This window comes from Hippopotamus amphibius, chromosome 8 (genome assembly GCF_030028045.1).
Source record: "Hippopotamus amphibius kiboko isolate mHipAmp2 chromosome 8, mHipAmp2.hap2, whole genome shotgun sequence".
Lineage (NCBI taxonomy): Eukaryota > Metazoa > Chordata > Mammalia > Artiodactyla > Hippopotamidae > Hippopotamus > Hippopotamus amphibius.
In genome coordinates, this window is record NC_080193.1 from 22,447,501 (window position 1) to 22,470,134 (window position 22,634).

General features: G+C 44.8%; 1 protein-coding gene across 1 annotated transcript in view; it reads left to right on the forward strand.

Annotated features, from left to right (window-relative positions):
* TMEM132B (transmembrane protein 132B) overlaps positions 1–22,634 on the forward strand; it is a 277,602-nt gene that overhangs the window by 233,191 nt on the left and 21,777 nt on the right. Inside the window, exon 5 of the mRNA XM_057746462.1 lies at positions 5,562–5,705. Coding sequence (XP_057602445.1) covers positions 5,562–5,705 — 144 coding nt within the window. The remainder of the gene's footprint in view (positions 1–5,561; positions 5,706–22,634) is intronic.

A 22,634-nucleotide genomic window follows, 5' to 3' on the forward strand; every position in this document is an offset into this window, starting at 1 on the left:
CAAGCTCCTAATTCATCCCTTCCCTCCCCTTTCCCCTTTGGTAACCATAAGTTTGTTTTCTATGTCTGTGAGTCTGTTTCTGTTTTGTAAATAAATTCATTTGCAGGAATTTTTTAGATTCCACATATAAGTGATATCATATAATATTTATCTTTCTCTTTCTGACTTACTTCACTCAGTATGTTCATCTCTAGGTTCATTCGTGTTGCTACAAATGGCAATATCTCATTCTTTTTTATGGCTGAGTAATATCCCACTGTATATAGGGACCACATCTTCTTTATACATTCATCTGTCGATGGACACTTAGGTTGCATCCATGTCTTGCTACTGTGAATAGTGCTGCTATGACGTTAGGGTGCGTGTATCTTTTGGAAGTAGAGTTGTAGTCCCACTCCTGGACATATATCCAAAAAAACAAAAACTCATGGAAGAAATTGGGGGCTATTTCCTCTTCTAATTCTTGGGAGAGTTTCTGAAAATTGGAGACAGTTTTTCTTTAAGCATTTTTTTTTTAAGACTTTACCAGTGAAGCCATATGGTACTGGAGTTTGTGGGAAATATTTTGATTTTTAGTTCAATCTGTTTATCTGTTATGGGTCTAGTGAAATCTGAACTTTGCTTTGAGTCAGTTTTGGTAGTTGGTGTCTCTCTAGGAATTGGTTCCTTTGCATCTCGTTTTTAGCATACTACTGCTCTAGTATGCCTCTGCAATTTTTTTTTTTCTGTAAGCTTGGTCCTGTCTTTCACTTATTTATTTACTTTTGGTTGTGTTGGGTCTTCGTTGCTGCATGCGGACTTTCTCCAGTTGTGGCAAGCGGGGGCTACTCTTCCTTGCGGTGGCTTCTCTTGTTTCAGAGCACAGGCTCTAGGCACACAGGCTTAAGTAGTTGTGGCACATGGGCTCATTTGTTGTGGCTCTAGAGCACAGGCTCAGTAGTTGTGGCACACGGGATTAATTGCTTTGCAGCATGTGGGATCTTCCCAGACCAGAGCTCGAATCCATGTCCCCTGCATTGGCAGGTGGATTCTTAACCACTGAGCCACCAGGGAAGCACCCCCTGCTTTATTCCTGATTTTAGAAATCTGAATTTTCTCTCTCTCTCATCAGTCTAACTAAAGCTTTGTCCATTTAAAAATCTTTCCAAATAACTTACTCTTGCTTTATTTTTTATTGGTTATATTGTTTTCTATTCCTTATATTATTTATTTCTACTCCTTTCTTATTTCTGCTGTTTTGGGTTTAGTTTGCTCTTTTTTTTTCTAGTCTCTTAAGGCGGAAGTCTAGGTTATTGATTCAAGATGTTTCTTCTTTTATAATATAGGCATTTACAACCATAAATTTCTCTCAAAGACTTTCGCTGCATCTCATAAGTTTTGGTATGTTATGTTTTTGTTTTCACTCATCTCAAAGCATTTTTCTAATTTCCTTTGTGATTTCTTCCCTGAATCACTGGTTGTTTTAAAGGAGGCTTTTCATTTTTCACATTTGTGGATTTCCTACACTTCCTCCCCTTATTCCTTTCTACTTTCATTCCATTCTTATTGGAGAAGATATTAGTGAATTTTCCATTTCAGTTACTATACTTTTCGACTCCAGGATTTCCATTTGGTTCTTTTTTTAATCATCATTTATAGCCCTTTATTGGTATTCTCTTTTGGGGGAGACATCATTCTCATATTTTCCTTTAGTTCTTCAGACATGAATTGTTTTTAGTTCTTTGAATGTATTTGAAAGAGCTGATTTAAAATCTTTGTCTAGTAGGTCCAACATCTGGGCTTCATCAAGGACATTGCTTTGACAGTTTTTTCCTGTGACTGGACCATGCTTTTTTTGATTTCTTGCCTGTCTCCTAAATTTTTGTTGTTGTCATTGCTGAAAAGTTGACATTTTAAATAATACAATGTAGCAACTCTGAAAATTAGATTATCTCCTCTTCCTTAGGTTTGTTTTAGTTGTTGTTTGTAGTAGTAGTGGTAGTGTTTTGTTTAGTGACTTCTGTGAATGAATTCTGTAAAATCTCTATTCTTTGTTGCATGTGGCCACTGAATTCTCTGTTTGGTTAGCTTGGTGGTCAGCCAATGATTGGACAGAGATTTCCTTAGGCATTTGGAATCAATGCATCTGAATTTTTTTTAATAAATAAATTTATTTATTTATTGGCTTCATTGGGTCTTTGTTGCTGCCTGGGCTTTGTCTAGCTGTGGCAAGTGGGGGTTACTCTTTGTTGCAGTGCTGGGGCTTCTCATTGCGGTGGCTTCTCTTGTTGTGGAGCATGGGCTCTAGGTGTGTGGGCTTCAGTAGTTGTGGCATGTGGGCTCAGTAGTTGTGGTGCATGGGCTTCATTGTTCCGCAGCATGTGGGATCTTCCCGGCCCAGGGCTTGAACCTGTGTCCCCTGTACTGGCAGGCGGATTCTTAACCACTGCACCACCAGGGAAGTCCAATGCATCCCAGTCTTTACTAAGAGTCTCTTTGAGTGTGTTCAGACATGCTTTCAATCCTCAACCAGGCATTAAACAACTCTGACTTAGCTTTCACTTCCTGCTTCCATAAAACTTCAAGGTCAACCAGAGATGAGAGCTTAGAGCCTTCTCAGGTCTTCCTTGAATATGAACAGGTCCTGGGCATGCACACAGTCCTAAGTAAAAGACCTAAGTGATTCCCCAGAATAGGTATTAGCCTTTCAAAGCCCCTCTGGACATTCCATGCCTCATCTTTTCCTGTTAAGCTTTTTGATTAGTCTATTGTTTGTCACAACTGTTATCCACTGCCTCAGGCAGCTAGCTATGAAGTTAACTAATTGCCTGTAATTGCTTTAAACAAATACCTCTACATACAAAGCTTTTCACACTGGGTGAGTTCAGAGTCAGGTCAGATACAGAGAGCTTTGCAAGTGGGATCTTCCAGGGAAGTACCAGGCAAGTCAAATAACAGCAGTTCTTCGGGAATGAGGTTTTGAAAGATCTCCAGCCCTGATCTGCTCTCTCTGTGGCTTTCAGATTGTGGTATTTTTCTGTGAATGTGGGTTATTATTCTTCAAAGCTCCTACTGAGCTGGAGAGTAGGGAATGGGAGTAAATCAAGTTAAAATGCCACAAACCTCTCTGTTTTTATCAAGATTCAGCCATTTTTCTCGAATAAATGCTCTCTTGGCTGCACAAGCCTTTGTTTTATTTTCAGAGTTCTGAAAAAGTTGATTTTGACTTTTTTTTTTTTTTTTGGCCAGTTTTCTCATTGTTTTTACACAGGGGAGAATTTTCCGATGTCCTTACTTTGCCATTTTCACAGATGCCACACTAATGTGCAACGCTAATGGAAACTCATCTTCATAAAGGAATATAAATGTGCTCTCAAGACACAAAACCTAGAGCTGGCATGAATAGGAACAGAATAAAAGACTTGTATTTTGATAAATGGTTAATTTTTTTTAGCCGCCTCTGGCACCAGAGGATGATTTAAATGTAATATTTAACATGACAAATTGCTTTCTCATGGTGCCAGAGGCAGGTAGAAACTGGGATTTGGGGGATTTTTGAGAGGCTGTTGGTGGACACTGGAAAACATGGTTGCAGAAATCTCAGCCACACACACAAAAAAGCTGAAGAAGAAAACATAGTTGCAAATGTATTTAAATAAAAGCAACAAGCTCCAATCGGTTGTGATTTGTTGTTATGAAAAATAAAGTCATCTCCCTTGAAACTCAGTTTGGGAAAGTGATTGTAGTGTCTTCTTTAAAGGCTGTGAGCTTCTGCAGGGTAGAAATTGATGTTTATTTTTGTCTTTTCTCTTTCCCTAGAGCCCAGCATGTTGTCCAAGCTCATGTGTATTAGTCAAGACTTTGTTTCAAGTGACAAAAACCCAATTAAAGCTTAAGTAAAACAGTTTATTTTATATCTCTAAATTTCCAAAGATAACAGACATAGATGTAGCTGGATTCAGGAACCCTGAAATCTTTCCCAGGAACGATTTCTCCTACTGTTAGCTCTGATTTCCTTTGTTTGGGTTTCACTCAAATTGGTCTTTGTGGACATGGGGCTAGAATACCTTGATGGACCACATTTGGTTCATCTGATCATTTGTGAAGCTTGATCCGGTGGCTTGGGTCAGTGCCATCCAAGCTGCATTCATTGATAGCAGAGCGGGATGATACCCAAAGGAACAAAGGAAATGTCATTTTAAAAAAAGAAGGATGATGGATGTTCAGTATCCACGGATGTGCATCAGGAAACATGAAGCCCTGCTCATTACACACAGAAAACACCCATTTGGTTTTTTCAATTGTATCACGAGTTGAATTTAGCGATTTGTTCTGGAACCGTGATCCAGTCTCTGTTCTTCGTACACACCATCAATATCCCCACATCCACACCATTATCCCACCTTTGGTGAGTTCTCATCTCAGCTTCTGCACTTCTTCCTGCTTCCTGTCCTCGCTGTACACCTTACAGGTAAATGTACATATATTTCATCTCCCTGGTGACAATGGGATCCTCAGAAACACAGACTGTATTTCTTTTGGACGTATCTCCTTGAGATTCCATCTAAAGGAACCCAACAACTTATTTTTTCATCTTTCTGAGATTGGGTTGGCATTGTTTTCAAATATTCATTACAAAGTTGATGTTTCCTATTGACAAGTTATTTACAGCTTTAATATCAATGAAAATCTATGAACTGGGAACAATACTAGTAATTACCTTAGGAGGGTGGTAGAGAAAACTCAAAGAGCTATTAATTACATATAAAGTACTCAGGACTCTTCTCATTCCTTTCCTCCTCCTCCTCCTTCTCCTCCTCCTCCTCCTCCTCCTCCGCTTCCTTCTTCTTCTTTGGTGACTCCATCTCTTACCCTTTTTCAGGTTTGGGGTGAATAAGGGGCAGATTTAGAAAATCCAATGTGCAACCTGCTTAGTGCTTGAGCTGAGCCTAGAGGCTCCAGGAGTGATAGGAACACTTGAAATAATGATCTGTTTGGTCCGTTCTGGTGGAGTCAATTGTTGAGTGTTGGGTGAATCTCACTGCTGAGCTGTGTTGCCCAGCGTCCATCAGCTTCTCTAGAAGTCTCTTTGACAGATGGGAGATAAATTAGGAAGATAGAACCTACAGAACTTTGAAGGATGTCAGGGGAGGAGAGAAATTAACATGACGTGAGTTTCATAATACCTGGGCTTCGCTGGGAAATCTGGGGTTGGGGGGTAGGGCGGTGCTTGCAGGTTTGGGTAAAGAGTTGCTGGTGGTCAGCCCGGAAGTGCGGAGGCTTATAATCCAGTTCTTTTCTGTTCTCTGTGCTGCTGTCTTTCCTAATTTGAAACTAAAACGAAGGCTGTGTTCACTGTGTGAATAAACTCTGAAAATAGGCCGTCGTTTACCAAGTGAACCGTGAGCTAAGATTAGACAAATATCGAAAAGAACTCTTACACTGTGTGTGCGGGGTGTCTGTAGGGCACAGTTTCTTAAATTGTAGAACAAGAAGTAAGGTCGGAAGTAGCTTGATGGTCGCCCTTCCAGGGCTCACAGGTGTGCCTGTGGCTGACACGGGTCTTCTTCTCTCCCGCGCAGGACTCGGAGGTTCTGAACACGGCCATTCTCACCGGAAAGGCTGTTTCGGTTCCCGTCAAGGTCGTGGCCGTTCAAGAGGATGGGTCGGTGGTGGACGTGTCGGAGGCTGTGGAATGCAGGTCTGCGGATGAAGACGTCGTTAAGGTACCACGGGCTCTACCTCCAGATTCACAGGCGTTCGGTCCTTTCCTTCCTCTTCTGTCCCGGGGCTGCTCTGAGCATCCCAGTCTCCCAAGGGCTGAGGATGCTGAGGAGGGAGGGAACGGCGGCAGGGACCCACCTGGGATCAGAGGAGGCTGCACGAGGTGCTGCTTCCCTCCCCACGGGATGCGCGGCCTGGCCTTAATCTTGACCAGAAACAATTCTCTTCCCCTTCTTTTGCTCAAAGGACAATATTTCCTGAATTTAAGCCATCTACCTGCCATCTTCTCAATTTTTGCCAACTTCCTGTGCCAAATAATGTAATTTACTCAACATATTTTCTTTAAATGCCTCACTTTTCAACATTAAGTATCTTAAATGTCTCATTAGAAGACAATAAAGTCCATGAGCTTGATGCACTAATTTTTTCTTAATATACATGAAAATAAGTGACTATTAACTTTTTAGAAAGTCCATCCATGTGCCCCATAACTTTACATGGATACCAGTGGGACACAGCTCACAGTTTGGGGAATCTGGTCGTGGCACATTTCTGCTGCAGTCTCTATCTTAATTACCTGGATTTATGACTTCAAATTCAGCTGGGAACCAGCCCATGATTTTTTTTTTTTTCTCATAGTCTTTGCAGGGGTCTCTTTGAATTACCGATTTTAGAGTTTCTGCCTATTTTTTTCTTGGCACCCTGGCTGGCAGTTTCCTTTTTCAGCAGAGGCCCCGGGAGAAAGGACTTCCATCTTTAGAACGATCCTTTCTCCTTTTAAGCTGCTGAGAGAGCTCCCAGGTCCCATATCTTCATTCATTTTAGAGAAACACGATAGCGCCGAGTTCTGCTTTCTTTCCGTTCTGCCGGCTCCTGTTCAGAGGTGAAATGAAACTTGGTTCCCGTGTGAAAAACTTTGTAGTGGACAGAAAACCCTGCAGGATTTTCCCTGTGGTGGAAAACACCTGGGAGGGGCTGCTTTCTTTGGTTGGTGACCTGCAGGAGGCTGTGTCCTATGCCGGAGGTGCTTTGATATGGAAGAACTGATGTGAGGTCCAATTAAAATTAAGAAAAAATTAATCCTTAGGAAACCCAAATTGGCATAGCTGCTTCCTGGGCTTGGATGCTAATTCTCCCCTTGAGATAGAAGGTGGACTGGCTTCAAAGTACCCACAGACCTGCCCTGGGGCTCCTGGCAGGCCTTGGACTCTGTGGGCAGGTTTGATTATACAAATCTAAAGCCTGTGGTATTCTGGGTCTAGAAAGATCTGAGCCAAGTCATACAAACTCATCAGCACAGAATGAAAGATATTGATTCCTTGCCCTTGGTTGCCTTTGACAATGTGTGTTATTTAACACCCCCCATCATTCTGGGAGGGAGACATTGGTGATGGCACACTGAGGTGGCATCTATGTGATTATGCCACCCTGGGCTTAGACAGGTGGCTCAGGTCTGTAGTCCCCTCTGCCTTGTTCCCTCCCGAGAGCCTGGTGTGATGCCCCCAGGGCGGTCCCACTCTCCTGCCCTGCAAAGCTCTACCCTCCCTACAGAGGCACGTCTAAGTTCATGGAGCCCATTGTTGCCTTATACTTGGTTGTCTCCCCTTCCAGAAACATACTAAAAATATCCTCCACCCAGCCCCAGAGAGAAATTGCTCTGAAAGACGGTAGTTTTGGGCTCAATGGTAAATTTCGTGGCCTCATGAAGATGGGGCTTTCTTCTAGTATGTTATGGCCGGATCTTAGCAAACCAGAGCATGCAGACCACCGAGCTCAGAGCTTCTGGAAGACGTTTCTAGGGGAGCCCAGGCTCTGTTGCAAATCCCTGGGCCCTGATCTGTCGAGGGAGATTCACTAAATGGCTGTGATGCATTTGTCACAGCTTTCGTGCCAATATTTGTCATACATTTTGTCCCGACATTAAGATGTACAGCGTCATCCTTGGAGCTGTCCTCTGGCTTCAGGGCACCTAAACATGTGGATACTTATTAAGACCCCAGGGAGAGACCCCCTTGGTCTGTGGAGTTGTCATCCAGTCACTTCACGGTGCAGGAAACACCGTGTGATTCCCCAGGCGAGTCTTGCAGGTTTCACCAAAGGTCGTCATGCGATGGAAATTCTGAGCGTTGGGATTGTGACTTAGGTAAGGGACAAAGTATGAATTTGGGAAGGTGTAAATTGTGGTGACATACAAACTGGCTTCTTTGACTTGGGACCGTATGACTTCAGGGGGACTGAATCTGAGGACATTACAGGCTTTGAAGGGCTGGAAACTTGGCAAGATGGGAAGGGATCAGTGTCACATCTTAAGCTGGCAACTACTTCTGTGTTAAAAAAAACCCCACAAGTACAAGATGCATATTAATTGTGTGCAAGAACCCTTGTCACTTTTGTTCACAGTGAGATCTAATGAAGCAACTGCCTTTTTAAGTTGATGTATAGTTGATTTACAATATTATATTAGTTTCAGGAGTACAGAGGTAATTTGGTATTTTTACAGATTATACTTCATTAAAAGTTATTACCAGATCATGGCTGTGATTCCTTGTGGAACCACCTGTCTGAAGGTTGTTATGATTTTTGCTGGCATTAATGGGTGTGTGACCCCAGAATAGAGGTCACAGGTGGGCAGACTGCAGGCTGCATCTGGCTGAGAGGTGTGTGTGTGTGTGTTTATTTAATTTGCTGCCATTCTGTAAAAATTGGCAAATCACATAGAAATCTGGATTTCCAGCTTCTTATGAAATTCACAAGATCAAGTAGCCCTGGTCCACACTGCTTCCTGTGACCCTCACCCTGGAAGTGACCAGAGGATGCCCCTGTGTGTAAGGCTGATGCATCCAAATCATTGCAGTCTCCACCTCTGCCTCTCATCCCACTCATAGAGGCAGAGGGACATTTGTGATTTCATCACACTCTTGCTGCTGGTTTTCTGATAGTAGGTTTCAGAGGAGAGAAAGCTATTTCTTGTCCCCTGGTCTCTACAAGTCACAGATGATAGATGTCACTCGTTACTCTGATGGAAAATTCTGTCTTTCTAGGCATAAGAGGAAGGCTGGAAATTGAATTGTATTCTGTCAAAGTGTCTGAGGGGCTGAGGGCCCTTGAAATCAAACCACAGGAGGAATGATTGAAGTCAGTATGAGTATCAAGCCTGGTGATGAGAAGAAAAGGCCCAAGGAGAGGTGGAGAGGGAGACATGACAGCTCTTTTGAAGTGTTTCAAGGGCCATCCTCTGGAATACAGAGTAGATTTGTGCTTTTTAGATTCTAAGAGTGGAATTCAAAAGGCAACCACTCTAGCTCAACATAAAAATAATGCAGAGGGAGTGAGTTTGGGGGGTGGGGGTAAGCTTTCAAACAGGTGATGTCAGTTCAAATTCTGACTCCATGGGGGAGCACCTTTATGAGCTAGTAGCAAAGTATCATTCCTGTGGATTTCTTATCAGGGAATCAGTTGATAATTGACTTTTTCTGAATTTGCAAACGAATTTTGTTTCCATCCTCATGACCTGGAAGGCATGTATATCAGTTTCCTCTTGCTGCTGTAATTAATTAATATGAATCTAGTAACTTAAAGCAACACACACTTATTATCTGATGGTGCTAGAGGTCAGGACCCTCAAATGGGTTGGTTGGCAGGGCTGCGTTGCTTCTGCAAGCTCTAGCAGAGAATCTGTTTGCCCCTTCCAGCTTCTAGAGGTGCCTGCATTTCTCATCTTGGCCATGTCCTCCATCTTCAAAGTCAGCATCATAGCATCTTCAAATCTCTCTCTCTCTGACCTCTGGTTCCATCATCACCTCTGTTTCTCTGCCTCTGAGCCTCCTTCCTCTCTCTAATAAGGACGTTTGTGATTACATTAGTCCCACCTGGATAACCCAAATAATCCTTTCATCTCAAGATCCTTATCTCAGGACTTCCCTGGTGGCACAGTGGTTAAGAATCCACCTGCCACTGCAGGGGACATGGGTTCAAGCCCTAGTCTGGGAAGATCCCACATGCTGCAGAGCAACTAAGCCCGTGTGCCACAACTACTGAGCCTGTGCTCTAGAGCCCGTGAGCCACAACTATTGAGCCTATGTGCCACAACTACTGAAGCCAGTGCACGTAGAGCCCATGCTCCACAACAAGAGAAGCCACCACAATGAGAAGCTTGTGTACCACAGCGAAGAGTAGCCCCGCTTGCTGCAACTAGAGAAAGCCCATGTGTAGCAATGAAGACCCAACACAGCCAATAAATAAATGAATGAATAAATAAATAAATAAATAAATTTATTGAAAAAAGATCCTTATCTCAATTACATCTGCAGAGTCCCTTTGCCACGTGTATTAGTTTCCTAGAGCTGCCTTATCAGTTCCCACAAACTCAGTGGCTTAAAACAACATAAATTTGTTCTCTCACAGTTCTGGAGGCCAGAAGTCTGGAATGAAGGTGTGGGCAGGGCTACACTTCTTCCAGAAGCGCTAGGGGAGGACCCTTCCTGGCCTCTTCCAGGTTCTGGTGGCTCCAAGTGTTCCTTGGCTTGTGGCTGCTTCCCTCTAGTCTCTGCCTCCATCTTCACATGGTCTTGCCCCTGTGTCTCCGTGTGGCCTTATTCTCCTGTAAGGACACTTGTCATTGGATTTGGGGGCCACCCTAGTTCAGGATGACTATATCTCAAGATCCTTAGATTAATTATACTTGCAAAGACCGTGTTTCCAAATAAGATCACATTCACAGGTGCGGGGGTCTAGAACTCGGATATATCATTTTGAGGTCACAATTCCACCCACCATGTAAAGTGACATATTGAGAGGTTCTGGGGACTAAGATCTGGAGAGCTTTGGGGGTCTTTATGCTGCCAGCACAACACATTTTCTGTTCTTTGCTAAGTTTCTTTCAGGGTCTTCAGAGAAAGGAAGAAAAATGCAATTTCCATGCTGTAATTATGATTTAATCTTTGAATGTCTGTCTTGCTGACTTAGTGATGGCCTCCTGTTTTCATGTGTTGGTAATTGTATTGTTTGTCAACGAGTTGTGGTCTCCGGAACCACAGAAGCCCGACGTATGTCACCAGCAGGAGATGAACTCATTCACGCTTGGAGAGAAATCAATGTAAACTCACGCTGATCTTGAAGAGGGTACCCTCTAACTTTTGGCTGCAATAATTAAGTTTCCAGCCTTCTGGTGTCAGCTGGACTGCAATAATGAGATGCTAAAGGCCTCATAAAAGGGTATTAACATTTTAAAGCCTTCTCTGCCCCAGGGAAGGTCTTTATTTCCAAACTTGGTCTGCGAAGGGCAAGGGTAGGCAGCGGATGTGCTGTTGGAAAAAAAAAAAAAAAAACAAAGTTTTCTGCTGCTTGTGTGGGGTCACTAAACAGAGCCTGATGTCACCTCTGGAGGAGGCAGGAAGTTTTGAGAGAGCACTTGCTTTTGCTGGGTCATCACGTAGCCCTTGCAAAAGGCTGTGTGACCCAATTTTCCTTAAGTGATTGGATTCACAGAGAGGATAAGGTGGGAGGTGGGCATGTCCTGAACATGGTCCTTAGAGAGGCATCTGTGAGCTGATGTCACTGAGCCAGAGACATCATGATTCAGGTGGAGGGGATTGGAAAGGTGTCGGGAGTAGAGGGATCTGGCAGGCCTGCGATGAAATCCTGCATTGGTGAGTTTTGTTTTGTTTTGTTTTATTTTGTTTTGTTTTGTTTTGGTTGCAAGGGATAGAAATGCAATTCCAGCTGCCTTAAGCCCAAAAAGGGGAAATATATCGACTCATGCAACTAAAGGAGCCATGATGACTTCAGGTGAAGTTGGATCCAGAGACACATGGATTTGATTTCTCCCCTTCTCTGATTTCTGCCTTCTTTTGTGTGATCTTCACATCTTTTCCTGGGCTTGTGCTACTTCCTGGGCCTAGCATCCCTCCCTTACACCCTACACCTCATTGTAGGGATGTGACCCCAGGGATGCTGTGCCCATGCTAGGCTGAGAAACCCCAGTCGTCCTCAGGTGCCCCTGCTCTGTGCAGCCATCTCCTTCCTGACATCCTGCATCCCCCACCCCCCAACCCTAGGGTCCTCCCCTCTGTGCTTCCTTCCCCTGTATAGATGCATGTATTAGGGACTCAGCACATCATGTGTCCCTGTGCAGGTGGCACGTTTGCCCCTTGAGGGTAGGTACGTGTCTCACTTCTCTTTCTGCCCCGAAGGGTCTGTTAGAAGGAGCAGTGACAACGGCCAGAGCCCACGGTGACACCGTGCCAGATTCTGTTCCACTCTTTTTAAACACATTGCAGCATCCAACCCTCCCAGAACTCCCACAGAGTAGGTACCAGCATTATCCCCATTTTACAGCCCAGGAAACTGAGGCTGGAGAGGTTTAAGTGTCTGGACTCAGTGGATTGTGAATAAGCATTAGTCTACCTCATGTCCAAATTCACGATACTGAAAAGTGGACAAACAGTCCTGATCTCGGGTGGCCTTGGCCTGCAATGGCTTGAGCCAAGGTTTTGGTTCCAGGCCAGTGATTGAGGTCGGGTCATGGTGGTGAGAGCACTGAATCCTAGCCTCTAGACCAGTGGTCAGTGGCAAGGCCCTGGCCCTATGGCCTTGCAGAAGAGAATTCTCACAAAGATGGAACGTAGTGAAACAAAGTATTTATTAGGAAAATAGAGTAGAGTACCTGTTGGATAGGCACACGGGTGGGCTCAGAGAGAGAGTCATGCCCTTGTGGCAGTTTGAACCACTTTTATGGGGCATTTCTTTGTGTTTCCTTTGACCAATCATTTTGATTTGCCTGGTTCTGGGTCTATATTTGGTGTGTCTCAGGATTTTCCCATGTGTGCGAGCACGTCTCTTAGCCAGGATGGATTCCACCCAAGAGGCCTCTGGGTAGGTTTGGCCACTTGGCATCACTCCCCTTTTGATCTCCAAGGAGGCTTTCTGAGCATGTGTAGTCGGAGAGGTCTCCTGACTTTGAGAATGAGGAATATGTGGTCTGTCATCTTCTATCTGGGGAGGACCCAGCCTCCTCTCCCAATGGTCCTGTTATTCCTGTCTCAGAGTATCGGTCCACAGGGAATGAAATCAGGGTTTGCCTTGGGGGCCCATCTGTCTCCTGCCTCAGCCCCTTCCTATTTCTTCTCTCATTTAAAGACAGAAGTTTCTGAAAATCCAGATTTTATGTAGGACTTTTGATTGGTGGCAAGTCATCCAGTTGAAAGAGATGTGCAAACGTGTTTTGCCTGGGGGCTGTGGTTCTCACCTTCCATGCGTCCTGCACTGTATTAGCAGGTAAACCTAATGGAAGGTGGGGCCCAGTCATAGGTGGGGTGGGGTTGAGGACTTTGTGGGGACCCACAGTGCTGATGAAGTAAGTTCAGAAGAGTCTCTCTGCACTGACTTACGCCAGCAGGTCCTTGTCTGCTGCAGCTCCAACATGCTTCCAGAGAAACCTCAGACAGATCCTAATTTTATTAGAAGGAGATGGAGAGAAATCCACAAGCAGTTTAAGCCCATTTCTTTCTCTTTCAGCAAGGCTTGGCAAACGTTCCTACAGAAACACTGTTCTTCTATTTCTGGGCATGAATTTCCTTCCCTTTGCCCATCAGCAGGAGCCAGGCGGCTAAGAATAAGTTGTCAGGCAGTTTGGATGTTATTGCCTAATTTGGTCCTTCTTTGTGCTGGGAATTTGGACTTTTACTGTCCATTCTAATGGGAGATGTGTCATATAGTTCCTGTTGGCCAGAGGATGGATAGTGCTGCACCCCCAGCCTTTTGTTCCCATCAACATCATTGGGATTTCAATATTAACTAGATCTTTTGTTCCTTTCTGTCTTTAGCATCTCTAATGAAGAACTAACATTCTGGAATTGTTTGGGCATCATGTGGAGAAACCTTGGAATGAGCCAGGGTAGCACTGCAGCCTTCCAGCTTCACTCTCTCAAATAAACAGAGCCTCATGGGGTGGGGGGAGGAGGTGTTACTGCGGTCTTGGGCTGACACCAAATTAAATCTTGGAGACAGAGTTTTGGATGAAATAGAAGAGAATAGCTTTATTGCTTTGCCAGGCAAAGGGGGCCACAATGGGCTCATGCCCTCAGAACTGTGTGTCCCAACCAGGAGTGGGTAGTGAGGAGCTTTATAATAATGGTTCAAAGAGGGCATGGCCAGCTCATGGACAGTCTTCTGATTGGTTGGTGGTGAGGTAATTGGGAGTCCGTATCTGGTTCCAAACAGTCTGGGGTCTCGTGCTTGTGGGCAGCATGCAGTTAACTTCTCCCACCTGGTGGGGGTTTCAGTATCTCCAAAACAGCTCAAAGATATTGTTGTGTGTATCCCTTGAGGGGGAACCAGGACCCTGCCCCAAGGCTGCACTATTGCTTCTTGGCTGCTCCTCCCTTGTCTCCACATCCCCACCCTTCCCTGATTAGCACCATTTGAACCTGCCCTTTGGAACTCAGGGAAGGTCCTGGAGGCTGAAGGAAGCCTATTTCCTATAAACTGGAAAATGGGGGACAAAGAAAGGCCTTTGTGCCCCCCAGGAATCCCAGAGAGCCCTGCTCAGTATCAGGTCTGTGACTGTATCTCGAATAACAGGCAGGGTCAACTATGGCCACTATGCCTCTGTCTCCTGGCACGTTTATCCTTGATGCTTTGGAGCTTGGTTTACAATGGAAACTCCTGCCATGAGCTTTGATGGCGGGCAGAATGTATCAGCTTCATGTTCAAATTCATTGAGCTTCCTAAAGAAACTCAAATCATTTCAATACACTTTATTTATTAAAAATTTTTTAAAATTTATACAATTCTAAAGGTTACTTTCCATTAACAGTTATTACAAAATATTGGCTATATTCTCCATGTCATACAATACATCCTTGAGCCTATCTTATACTCAATAACATGTACCTCACACTCCCCCGCCCTATATTGCCCCACCCCCCCGCTATTTAAATAAACTTTAGAGGTTAACTATTTAAGAAAGGTGATGCACAGGGCCATTAACCATTGTTGCTAAACTGAAGGTCACCCAGTTGGTAAGTGCCAGAGCTGGGGTCTGACCCCAGGCAGCTTGACTCCGCGTCCTGGCTCTCAGCCCCTGGTTTACAGAGAGCACCCCAGTTTCACAGGAAACGTAGCCTCACTGGAGTGGTTAGTGTGCTTGTTTCAGAGGCAGGCTTCTATCCCCACTGCCCCCCTACTTTCGGATTATCCATACATTGACTTATTTTATGCATATCCAGAGGTTAAGATTACCTTCCAAAGATAAAAGTGTAGCCTGCTTGTTACTGAGTCCAAGGTCACTCTGCTCAGTGTACAACAGACCAATGAATCAGAGATGAGGTGTTGAGGCAAGGAATACAGCTTTATTTGGAAAGCTGGTAGACTGAGAAGATGGCAGACTAGTGTCTCCAAAAACCATCTTATCCAGGTCTGGATGCCAGTTTGTTTTATAGAATCAGAGAGGGAAAGTCAGTGAGGAAGTAAAGTAAAAAGGCAGAATAGAGAGGGAGAGGCACAGGGAAGTAACGTAAAAAGGGCCATCAGTCTTGTAAAACATCTCCTGGAAGACTAACCTTGGTGAAGGGATGTGTTCATTTCTTCTATTCTGCAGCCATTCACAGATGGGCAGGGTAGATTGTCTCCCTGTGAACTGAACATGAGTTTAACATTCAGGCAGAGGGGCAGGGTTCTCTGAGGCAGGCCATCATGTATGATTATAATAAAAGCAGCTAAAAGCAAAAGTCAAAGAAACAGATCCAACATGGAGTCCAATTTAGCTCTTCCCTGTTACATGTTTTTTTCTTAAACATTTCAGATGTCTAGAAGGACATTCAGTCATGTTAGGAACTGGTGAACATATAAAGAAATCCCACAAAGAAGAGCTGGAACTGACTTCTTCAGCCAAGAGTTACTTGTACAGCAGAGACTCAGTGAGCATTGATGAGAGAAGTCTTCAGAGAATCTCACACATTTCCCCCCAGATTTGCAGGGGTCTTGCCTGAGCAATTTATTCATGCTTTATTGATATATATCACTAGGCCGATATGGACTTTGAGAAAGTAATGCTGTCTTTAGCAGCGGGTGGAAATACAAATTCTGTCTCAGTCAAAAATAATGGGATAAGATTTTTCTGGGACTTGGATGGACTGGATTACATAGCCACCTATTAAACAAATGGGTTCTTATCTCTTCTAATCCATTTTCAAGAGGGATGGGCTTCTAGCAGGAAACGATCATTTATATTCATATACTCAATGTATTCCCTCTAAACTGCTCTTGGATTAATTTGGCGTGGAGACATTTCAGGTTTGACTTGAAATGCAAAGAGACAACCTCAGACTTCAAAGCACTGCTTTTGACTCCTATTCCTCCCGGCAGCATTGGCTTAACCTTCTTAAAGGGCCCCTCTCCAAGTGTTTCAGATATTTTCAACCACTTCTAAAGCTCAGTTTAACAGGTTTTTTTTTTTAAATGAAAGACCTCAGCCCAAGGCGATTGCCCTACTGTAGTCATATTTTAATGCTGTGGACAACAGAGCAGTTTCTATCATCAAGGGTTTCAACTGTGTCACTCCCCAGGGAATATGTTCCAAGAGATGAATTTATCCATGACTTCCCTGACATCCTTTATGTCTGACACTTAATAAATACTTGGACTACTCTCTGACTTCTTTCCTATGAGCACAACTATAGGGGGAGCAGTGTGCTGAGACTGTGTGTCTGAAGCTCACTCTTGGGGATGGTGGATTTCCATGTGCCTTTCTTTTTTCCCCTTTCTTTCCTTCCTTCCTTCCTTCCTTCCTTCCTTCCTTCCTTCCTTCCTTCCTTCCTTCCTTCTTGCATTGGGTCTTCTTTGCTTCACATAGGCTTTCTCTACTTGTGGAGAGCAGGGGCTACTCTTTGTTGCAGTGTGTGGGTTTATCATTGTGGTAGCTTCTCTTGTTGTGGAGCTCAGGCTCTAGGCATGCAGGCTTCAGTAGTTGCAGTGCATGGGCTCAGTAGTTGTGGCATATGGGCTTAGTTGCTTGAGGCATGTGGGATCTTCCTGGCCCAGGGATCCATGTGCCTTTCTTGACAGCCTCTTTGAGTGACAGACTAGTACTGAGAATCTTGGAGGATTTTCCAGCTCTGATACCAGTGCTTTCACCGTGGCCTAGGTTGGGACAGAGGGACTTTGGTCAAGGATATTGGGCCAAAAGATTTTGGTTTCATAAAAAGGATATAAATATATAAATAATATAGAATAAACAAAACATGAGCTAGGACTCCACTCCGTCATGTGCCAATCCAGACATCACTAGTCAATCCCAGCACTCCTTCCTTCAACAGCCCAGATTCCTTCTCTAGCAGAGGTTCCTTGAGCAGCCACTAAGAAGTGATTTGCATGGGCAAGTGAGACAAATCTGTTTCCTATTGCTGGTAAAGTCTGTGGGGAACTAGCAAGAATTGAAGGGTGTGATGCCAATAGGGCACCCCGTGAGGGTGGCCTTGGCCCGCAGCGGCTTGAAGCAGCATTTGGGTTCCTGGCCAGTGATTGAGGTTGGGTCACGGTGGTGAGAGCACCGAATCCTAGTGTCAAGTATAAATTGGCACTTGCCATGGGCACTTGCCATCTGCCTCTACTACAAGGATTAAATCCCACGTCCTGCTGCAGCTGCTGACGGTCAACCTCCCCTGAAGGGAATTCAGGGTGGAGACCAGGAATGAGGCACTCTGTGCTTTGGAAAATGGGCAGAACAAGTCTTCAGACAGTTAGATGTTTTCAGGAGCTGATTTTATGAGCCCAACCCTTGCATCTACTCATATCTAGAAAAGCACTAAATCCCTACAGGGTGACATCTGCTCCTCGTGACTAGCAGAAACCCCCTACCACAAAATGTATTTGATGGCATGTACTCCTCCTTTACCAAGAATACATATATACTAATTTTCCCCCTCGCCTCTTTGGAACAGTTCCTCAGAGCTATCTGGGATGCTGTCTCCTGGACTGCAGTCCTCATTTTGCCCCAAATAAACTCAACTCGCAACTCTCATGTTGTGCATTTTTTTTAGTCAACACTAGCCTCTAGAACAGTGGTCAGTGACAAGGCCCTGTCCCTATGGCCTTGCAGAAAAGAATTCCCACAAAGATGGAAAGTAGTGAAATAAGTAAAGTACTTATTAGGAAAAAAAAAGAGCAGAATACTTGTGAATAGACACACGGGAGGACTTAGAGAGAGAGTTGTGCCCTCTCGGCAGTTTAAATCACTTTTATAGGGCATTCTTCCATGTTTCCTTTGACAAATCACTTTGATTTTCCTGATTCAGAGTCCGTATTTGGTGTATCTCAGGATTTTCCCACGTGTGCAAGTGTACCTCTTAGCCAGGATGGATTCCACCGAAGAGGCCTCTGGGTAGGTTTGGCCACTTGGCATCACTCCCCTTTTGACCTCCAAGGAGCCTTTCTGCACCTGTGTAGTCAGGGGAGGTCTCCCGACTTCGAGAATGAGGAATATGTGGTCTGTTATCTTCTATCTGGGGAGGACCCAGCCTCCTCTCCCAATTGTCCTGTTATTCCCATCTCACAGTATCTGTCCACAGGGAATGAACGAACTCCAACTGTTTGCCCTGGGGGCCCGTCTCCTGCCTCAATATGGACCTCAAACTTTGATATATGGAAGGGAGAAAAAAACCAAAACGCAACACTTCTTTGACATTGCTCTGCACCTGTCATCCGCATCAGGATGTCTTTAGGCCAAAGGTCATAAAATGACAGGCCTTGAGGCAAATACAGCCCCCAAGATGTGCCCCCAGACAGAGCAAAGTACTATACTTTTAAAATGTACCCTTAGATGCCAACATTCAAACATTAGTGGATTTCACCAGAGCTCTGGAATTCCCATTTCTCTTGCAAAATCAGGAGTTCTGTGAACACAGCCCCAGCATTCCCACGTGGCAGTGGTGGGCTCAGAGGAGAACCAGCTGTCTGCTTTGGGTGGGGCTTGGGGTGCTCCGTGAACTTTTTCACCATCCCCGAGTTCCCTGCCCTTCACAGCACACCCACCTTCCTTGTTTATGTCACCTCCCAGGGCCGGGAGGGAGTCGGTTGTTGAGGCAACTCCCGTTAGCATCCCCGGAAGCTGCCTTATCCCAGGCCAGTTGTGCTGAAAAAAATCTGCGTGAATTATACGAGTAAACTGGAATCTATTACAAATATATTAGATAAGTTAGTTGTATTAGACCAATGTATTAGATGCAGGTATGTTAATTGATTGCTATCATAGGTAGAGGCTCTCACAGGCAGTCATTTAGTGTAAGAACAGCTGTAATTTCACCATGGGGGCTACTTGTCAGGCTGTCCAGACTGGAATTTTTATATCCGGGATTTTAACCAGCCCATGTCTCTCTGGCAAGGACTCCGAGTTGATCAAGGGGGTGAATTCCAGGGGCTTCTGTGCTGCAGCAGAGGCACTGCTGTGCTTCCCTCCTTCCCCTGTGACTGGCTCAGCCAGGCTGAGCTCTTGATTGGCTGGTTGCTCGCTGGAAATCATCTCCAAGAGTGTGAGTCTGGATGCCCAGGCTTCTCTTGGCAGAGCTGAGCCAGTCTTGCTTCTGCCGGATCTTCGCTTGGGGCTTTCAACCTCCCTCTTTTCCACATTCTGATTTTGGAGGAATTGGTGATGAGGTCATTGTTGGCATTTTCTTGTTCCCTTCCCCTGGCGTCTCAGAGAGACAAAGCTCTCAGTTGCTGGTTTTTATACCTTGAGTTCCCAGTTCACAGCATTCTTTTCTTAGGGAAATTTTCAGAAGTGCTTTCAAAATAAGTTTGAAAAACACAAACCCTACAAATCTCTCGTTCCCCTGAGAACATGCTTATCCTGCCAAAATGCCTTTCTTTTATGGGACTAATTGATGTGCGAACCCCAAACACCTAAGCTTGTTTCTCCAGCATCTGCCAATGGAAGCTCATTCACAGCGCTTCTCTCCACCAGGTTCAGTGTCCGCAGTCAGAGCTGGTGCGGGAGGCTGGGCAGCGCCATATGCGGGGTCTCACCAGATAAACAGCTCTTAATCCCTCCTGGGCCACCATTGGATGCACAGGAAGTGCTTGGATCTTTTCCTAAACTCACAAGCGTTGGTGGTGCTTTGAAAATCTCCCAATGTCGAGGGCTAAAAAGCTAAGATGAAAACATTCCCCAGATAAGCATATGCTAAACTTTACAGCAAACCATTATCTGGGGCCTCATTTGTTGGCATGGTTTTGATAAGTGGCACAGTTTTGGAAGTATTTGTCTGTAAAGGTAGAATCAAACCTTGTCGAATGTGATTTGGACGGAGATTTTTCTCCTAGTGGAAAAGAGCCAGAATTTTGTTATTTCTTCATGGAGGTGACCCAACAGGCAGAATGCAGGAATTGTCTGTGCCCAGGCACTGCTGAGGCTTGGCTGGTGAGCAGGGACATGAAGTTGGATGGGAGGGGGTGTCAGTGGGTCTGTTGTGATGGAATGTCCTGGGCATCTTGGATGAAGGTGAGCTGAAATTTAGTGGACTGAAGGCAGCCAGTGAGGCCCCACCATCTTGGAAACACCATACACAACTTACTGTTCTACCAATCACTGTTTTGTTGTTATTTTGTTTTGTTTTTAATATTTGTTTACTCCAGGTCTTAGCTGCGGCAGGCAGCACATGTGCTCCTTAGTTGTGGCATGTGAACTCCTAGTTGTGGCATGCATTTGGGATCTACTTCCCTGACCAGGGATCAAACCCGGGCCCCCTGCATTGGGAGCACAGAGTCTTAACCACTGCACCACCAGGGAAGTACCGACCAATCACTGTTTTTGACAGTACTTTGCACAGGAGTCTGTCCCCTCCACTCAGGCCTCCTCGAGGGCACGGACTCTTAGTTTTGCTTTTTGTCCTCAGAGCCGTGTCTGCAGCCCAGCACAAACCATCACTGAGTTTTAACCTCGGACTCAACATGAACTCTCTGAGCCTTTGAGGTGGACCTTTGTCCTCCCTGGGCCGCCCAAAGTTGCAATCTCTGAGGTCTCTTTAGCACCAAGACTTCAAGATTCTCTAAGGAAGGTGTGTGTTTTGAATGAGCTGGGAAGGGAAAGAAGTGCAGTGGTCTCCATTATGCCCATGCTGGTCCTAGATCTGCCCTTGCTGGGAGGCCTGGATGATGAGTCAGTTCTGGGCTGGGCGCTGGGCACACTGTTTCAGAGGGAGGAAGCAATGACATCCCAGCCATGGTCCAACTAGGGACGTGAGACTGATCTGCATGAAGAAATAATTGATAAGAATAAAGGAGCCTGGGAGCAAAGCCTCGTGATCAGAGCTTGACAGCGAAGTAGGGAGTCTCCTTAGAGTGGGGGCCTTCATTGTGATGACAGGCATGATGGATGGGTGGGGTGGGAAGGGCTCACGAGACCTGCCTGTTCCTGGCTGTATGACCCTGAGCAGAGCACTTCCATCTCTCATTTATTCTGCCCAGTTCCCGTATGTCTGCAAGGAACCGGGCCCCATGCCATGAGCCTGAGCTGCAGAAAATTAAATAAGGTGACATGCTTGTCCTCAAAAGACTTGCCTTATGATCTAGGAGAGGCAGAGAAGAGTGCATTACAATATTAAGTCATAGTCTGTGAGGTTACAAAGGTGGACAGAAGGTTCCTCGAGCCAGGATCCATAGTCTTATCTCCTAGAAATCTTCATGAGAATTATTTGACTTTGCATATTCATTTTTTAAATTAATTAATTTATGTATTGGCTGTGTCAGGTCTTCGTTGCTGCACGCGGGCTTTCTCTAGTTGCAGCGAGTGGGGGCTACTCTTTGTTGTGGTGCACGGGCTTCTCATTGTGGTGGCTTTTCTTGTTGCAGAGCACAGGCTCTAGGCACAGTAGTTGTGGTGCACAGGCTTAGTTGCTCCACGGCATGTGGGAATCTTCCCGGACCAGGGCTCGAACCTGTGTCCCTTGCATTGGCAGGCAGATTCTTAACCACTGCACCACCAGGGAAGTCCCTGCATATTCATCTTTTAGAATAGTCTACAGACTGTGTAACAACACGCACCATTGTCGGTAGACCCTATCACTGCTACTTAATTTCAGTTCTGATGTTTGGATTTGTGTCCATGGTTGTACGAGGGGCCCAAAGGATGTGGAGCTGTACTGCATGAGTAATTTAACTCTGGAGAATTCAACTATATGCATTTGGCCCAAAATAACATCTTGTACTTACATTTACCTACATACATATATACATATATAGTAGAAACGGTGCATCTTTTAATCTGGTTATCTTCATTACTCTGCCTGGTAAAGTATCAGTCAGTGAATATCGGCACAACCTGTGGGGGGCACTTGAGCACAGTGGTAAGGGTCTCCCCATCTTCCAACGGTGTGTGATGCCTTCTTCTGGTGGCTAAGCGAACCAGCGGTGATGGCGTCATTGACCTCTTCCCTTCAGGAGGACATTAAAGACTGAATTGAGGCTACCAAGAGACACTTGACCAATGAAATGTTAGACGAACTGGAAGATAACTTTTACAGAAGGTGTAGGTGACAATAGTACCTGGGGGAAACCAACACGCTGTAAATTGCTCAAGTGTTCTGCGCAGAGAGAAATAGTTGACTAATTTGCATATACTACCCATCTGTACAACTGCATGCTACCTATAATTTTATATATATATCTCATATGCATACATGTTATTGTACATATTCTTTGTATTCAAAATCAGAAATGCTGTGCCTGGTGAATGAAAATGGGAATTTTCTTGTATAATACTGGTTGGGTGCAATTTTGCTTTAGTTAACTTTATTTTTTTAATAAATTTATTTATTTTTTAATTTATTTTATTTTTGGCTGTGTTGGGTCTTCATTGGTGTGCACAGGCTTTCTCTAGTTGTGGCGAGTGAGGGCTGCTCTTCATTGCGGTGCACAGGCTTCTCATGGTGGTGGCTTCT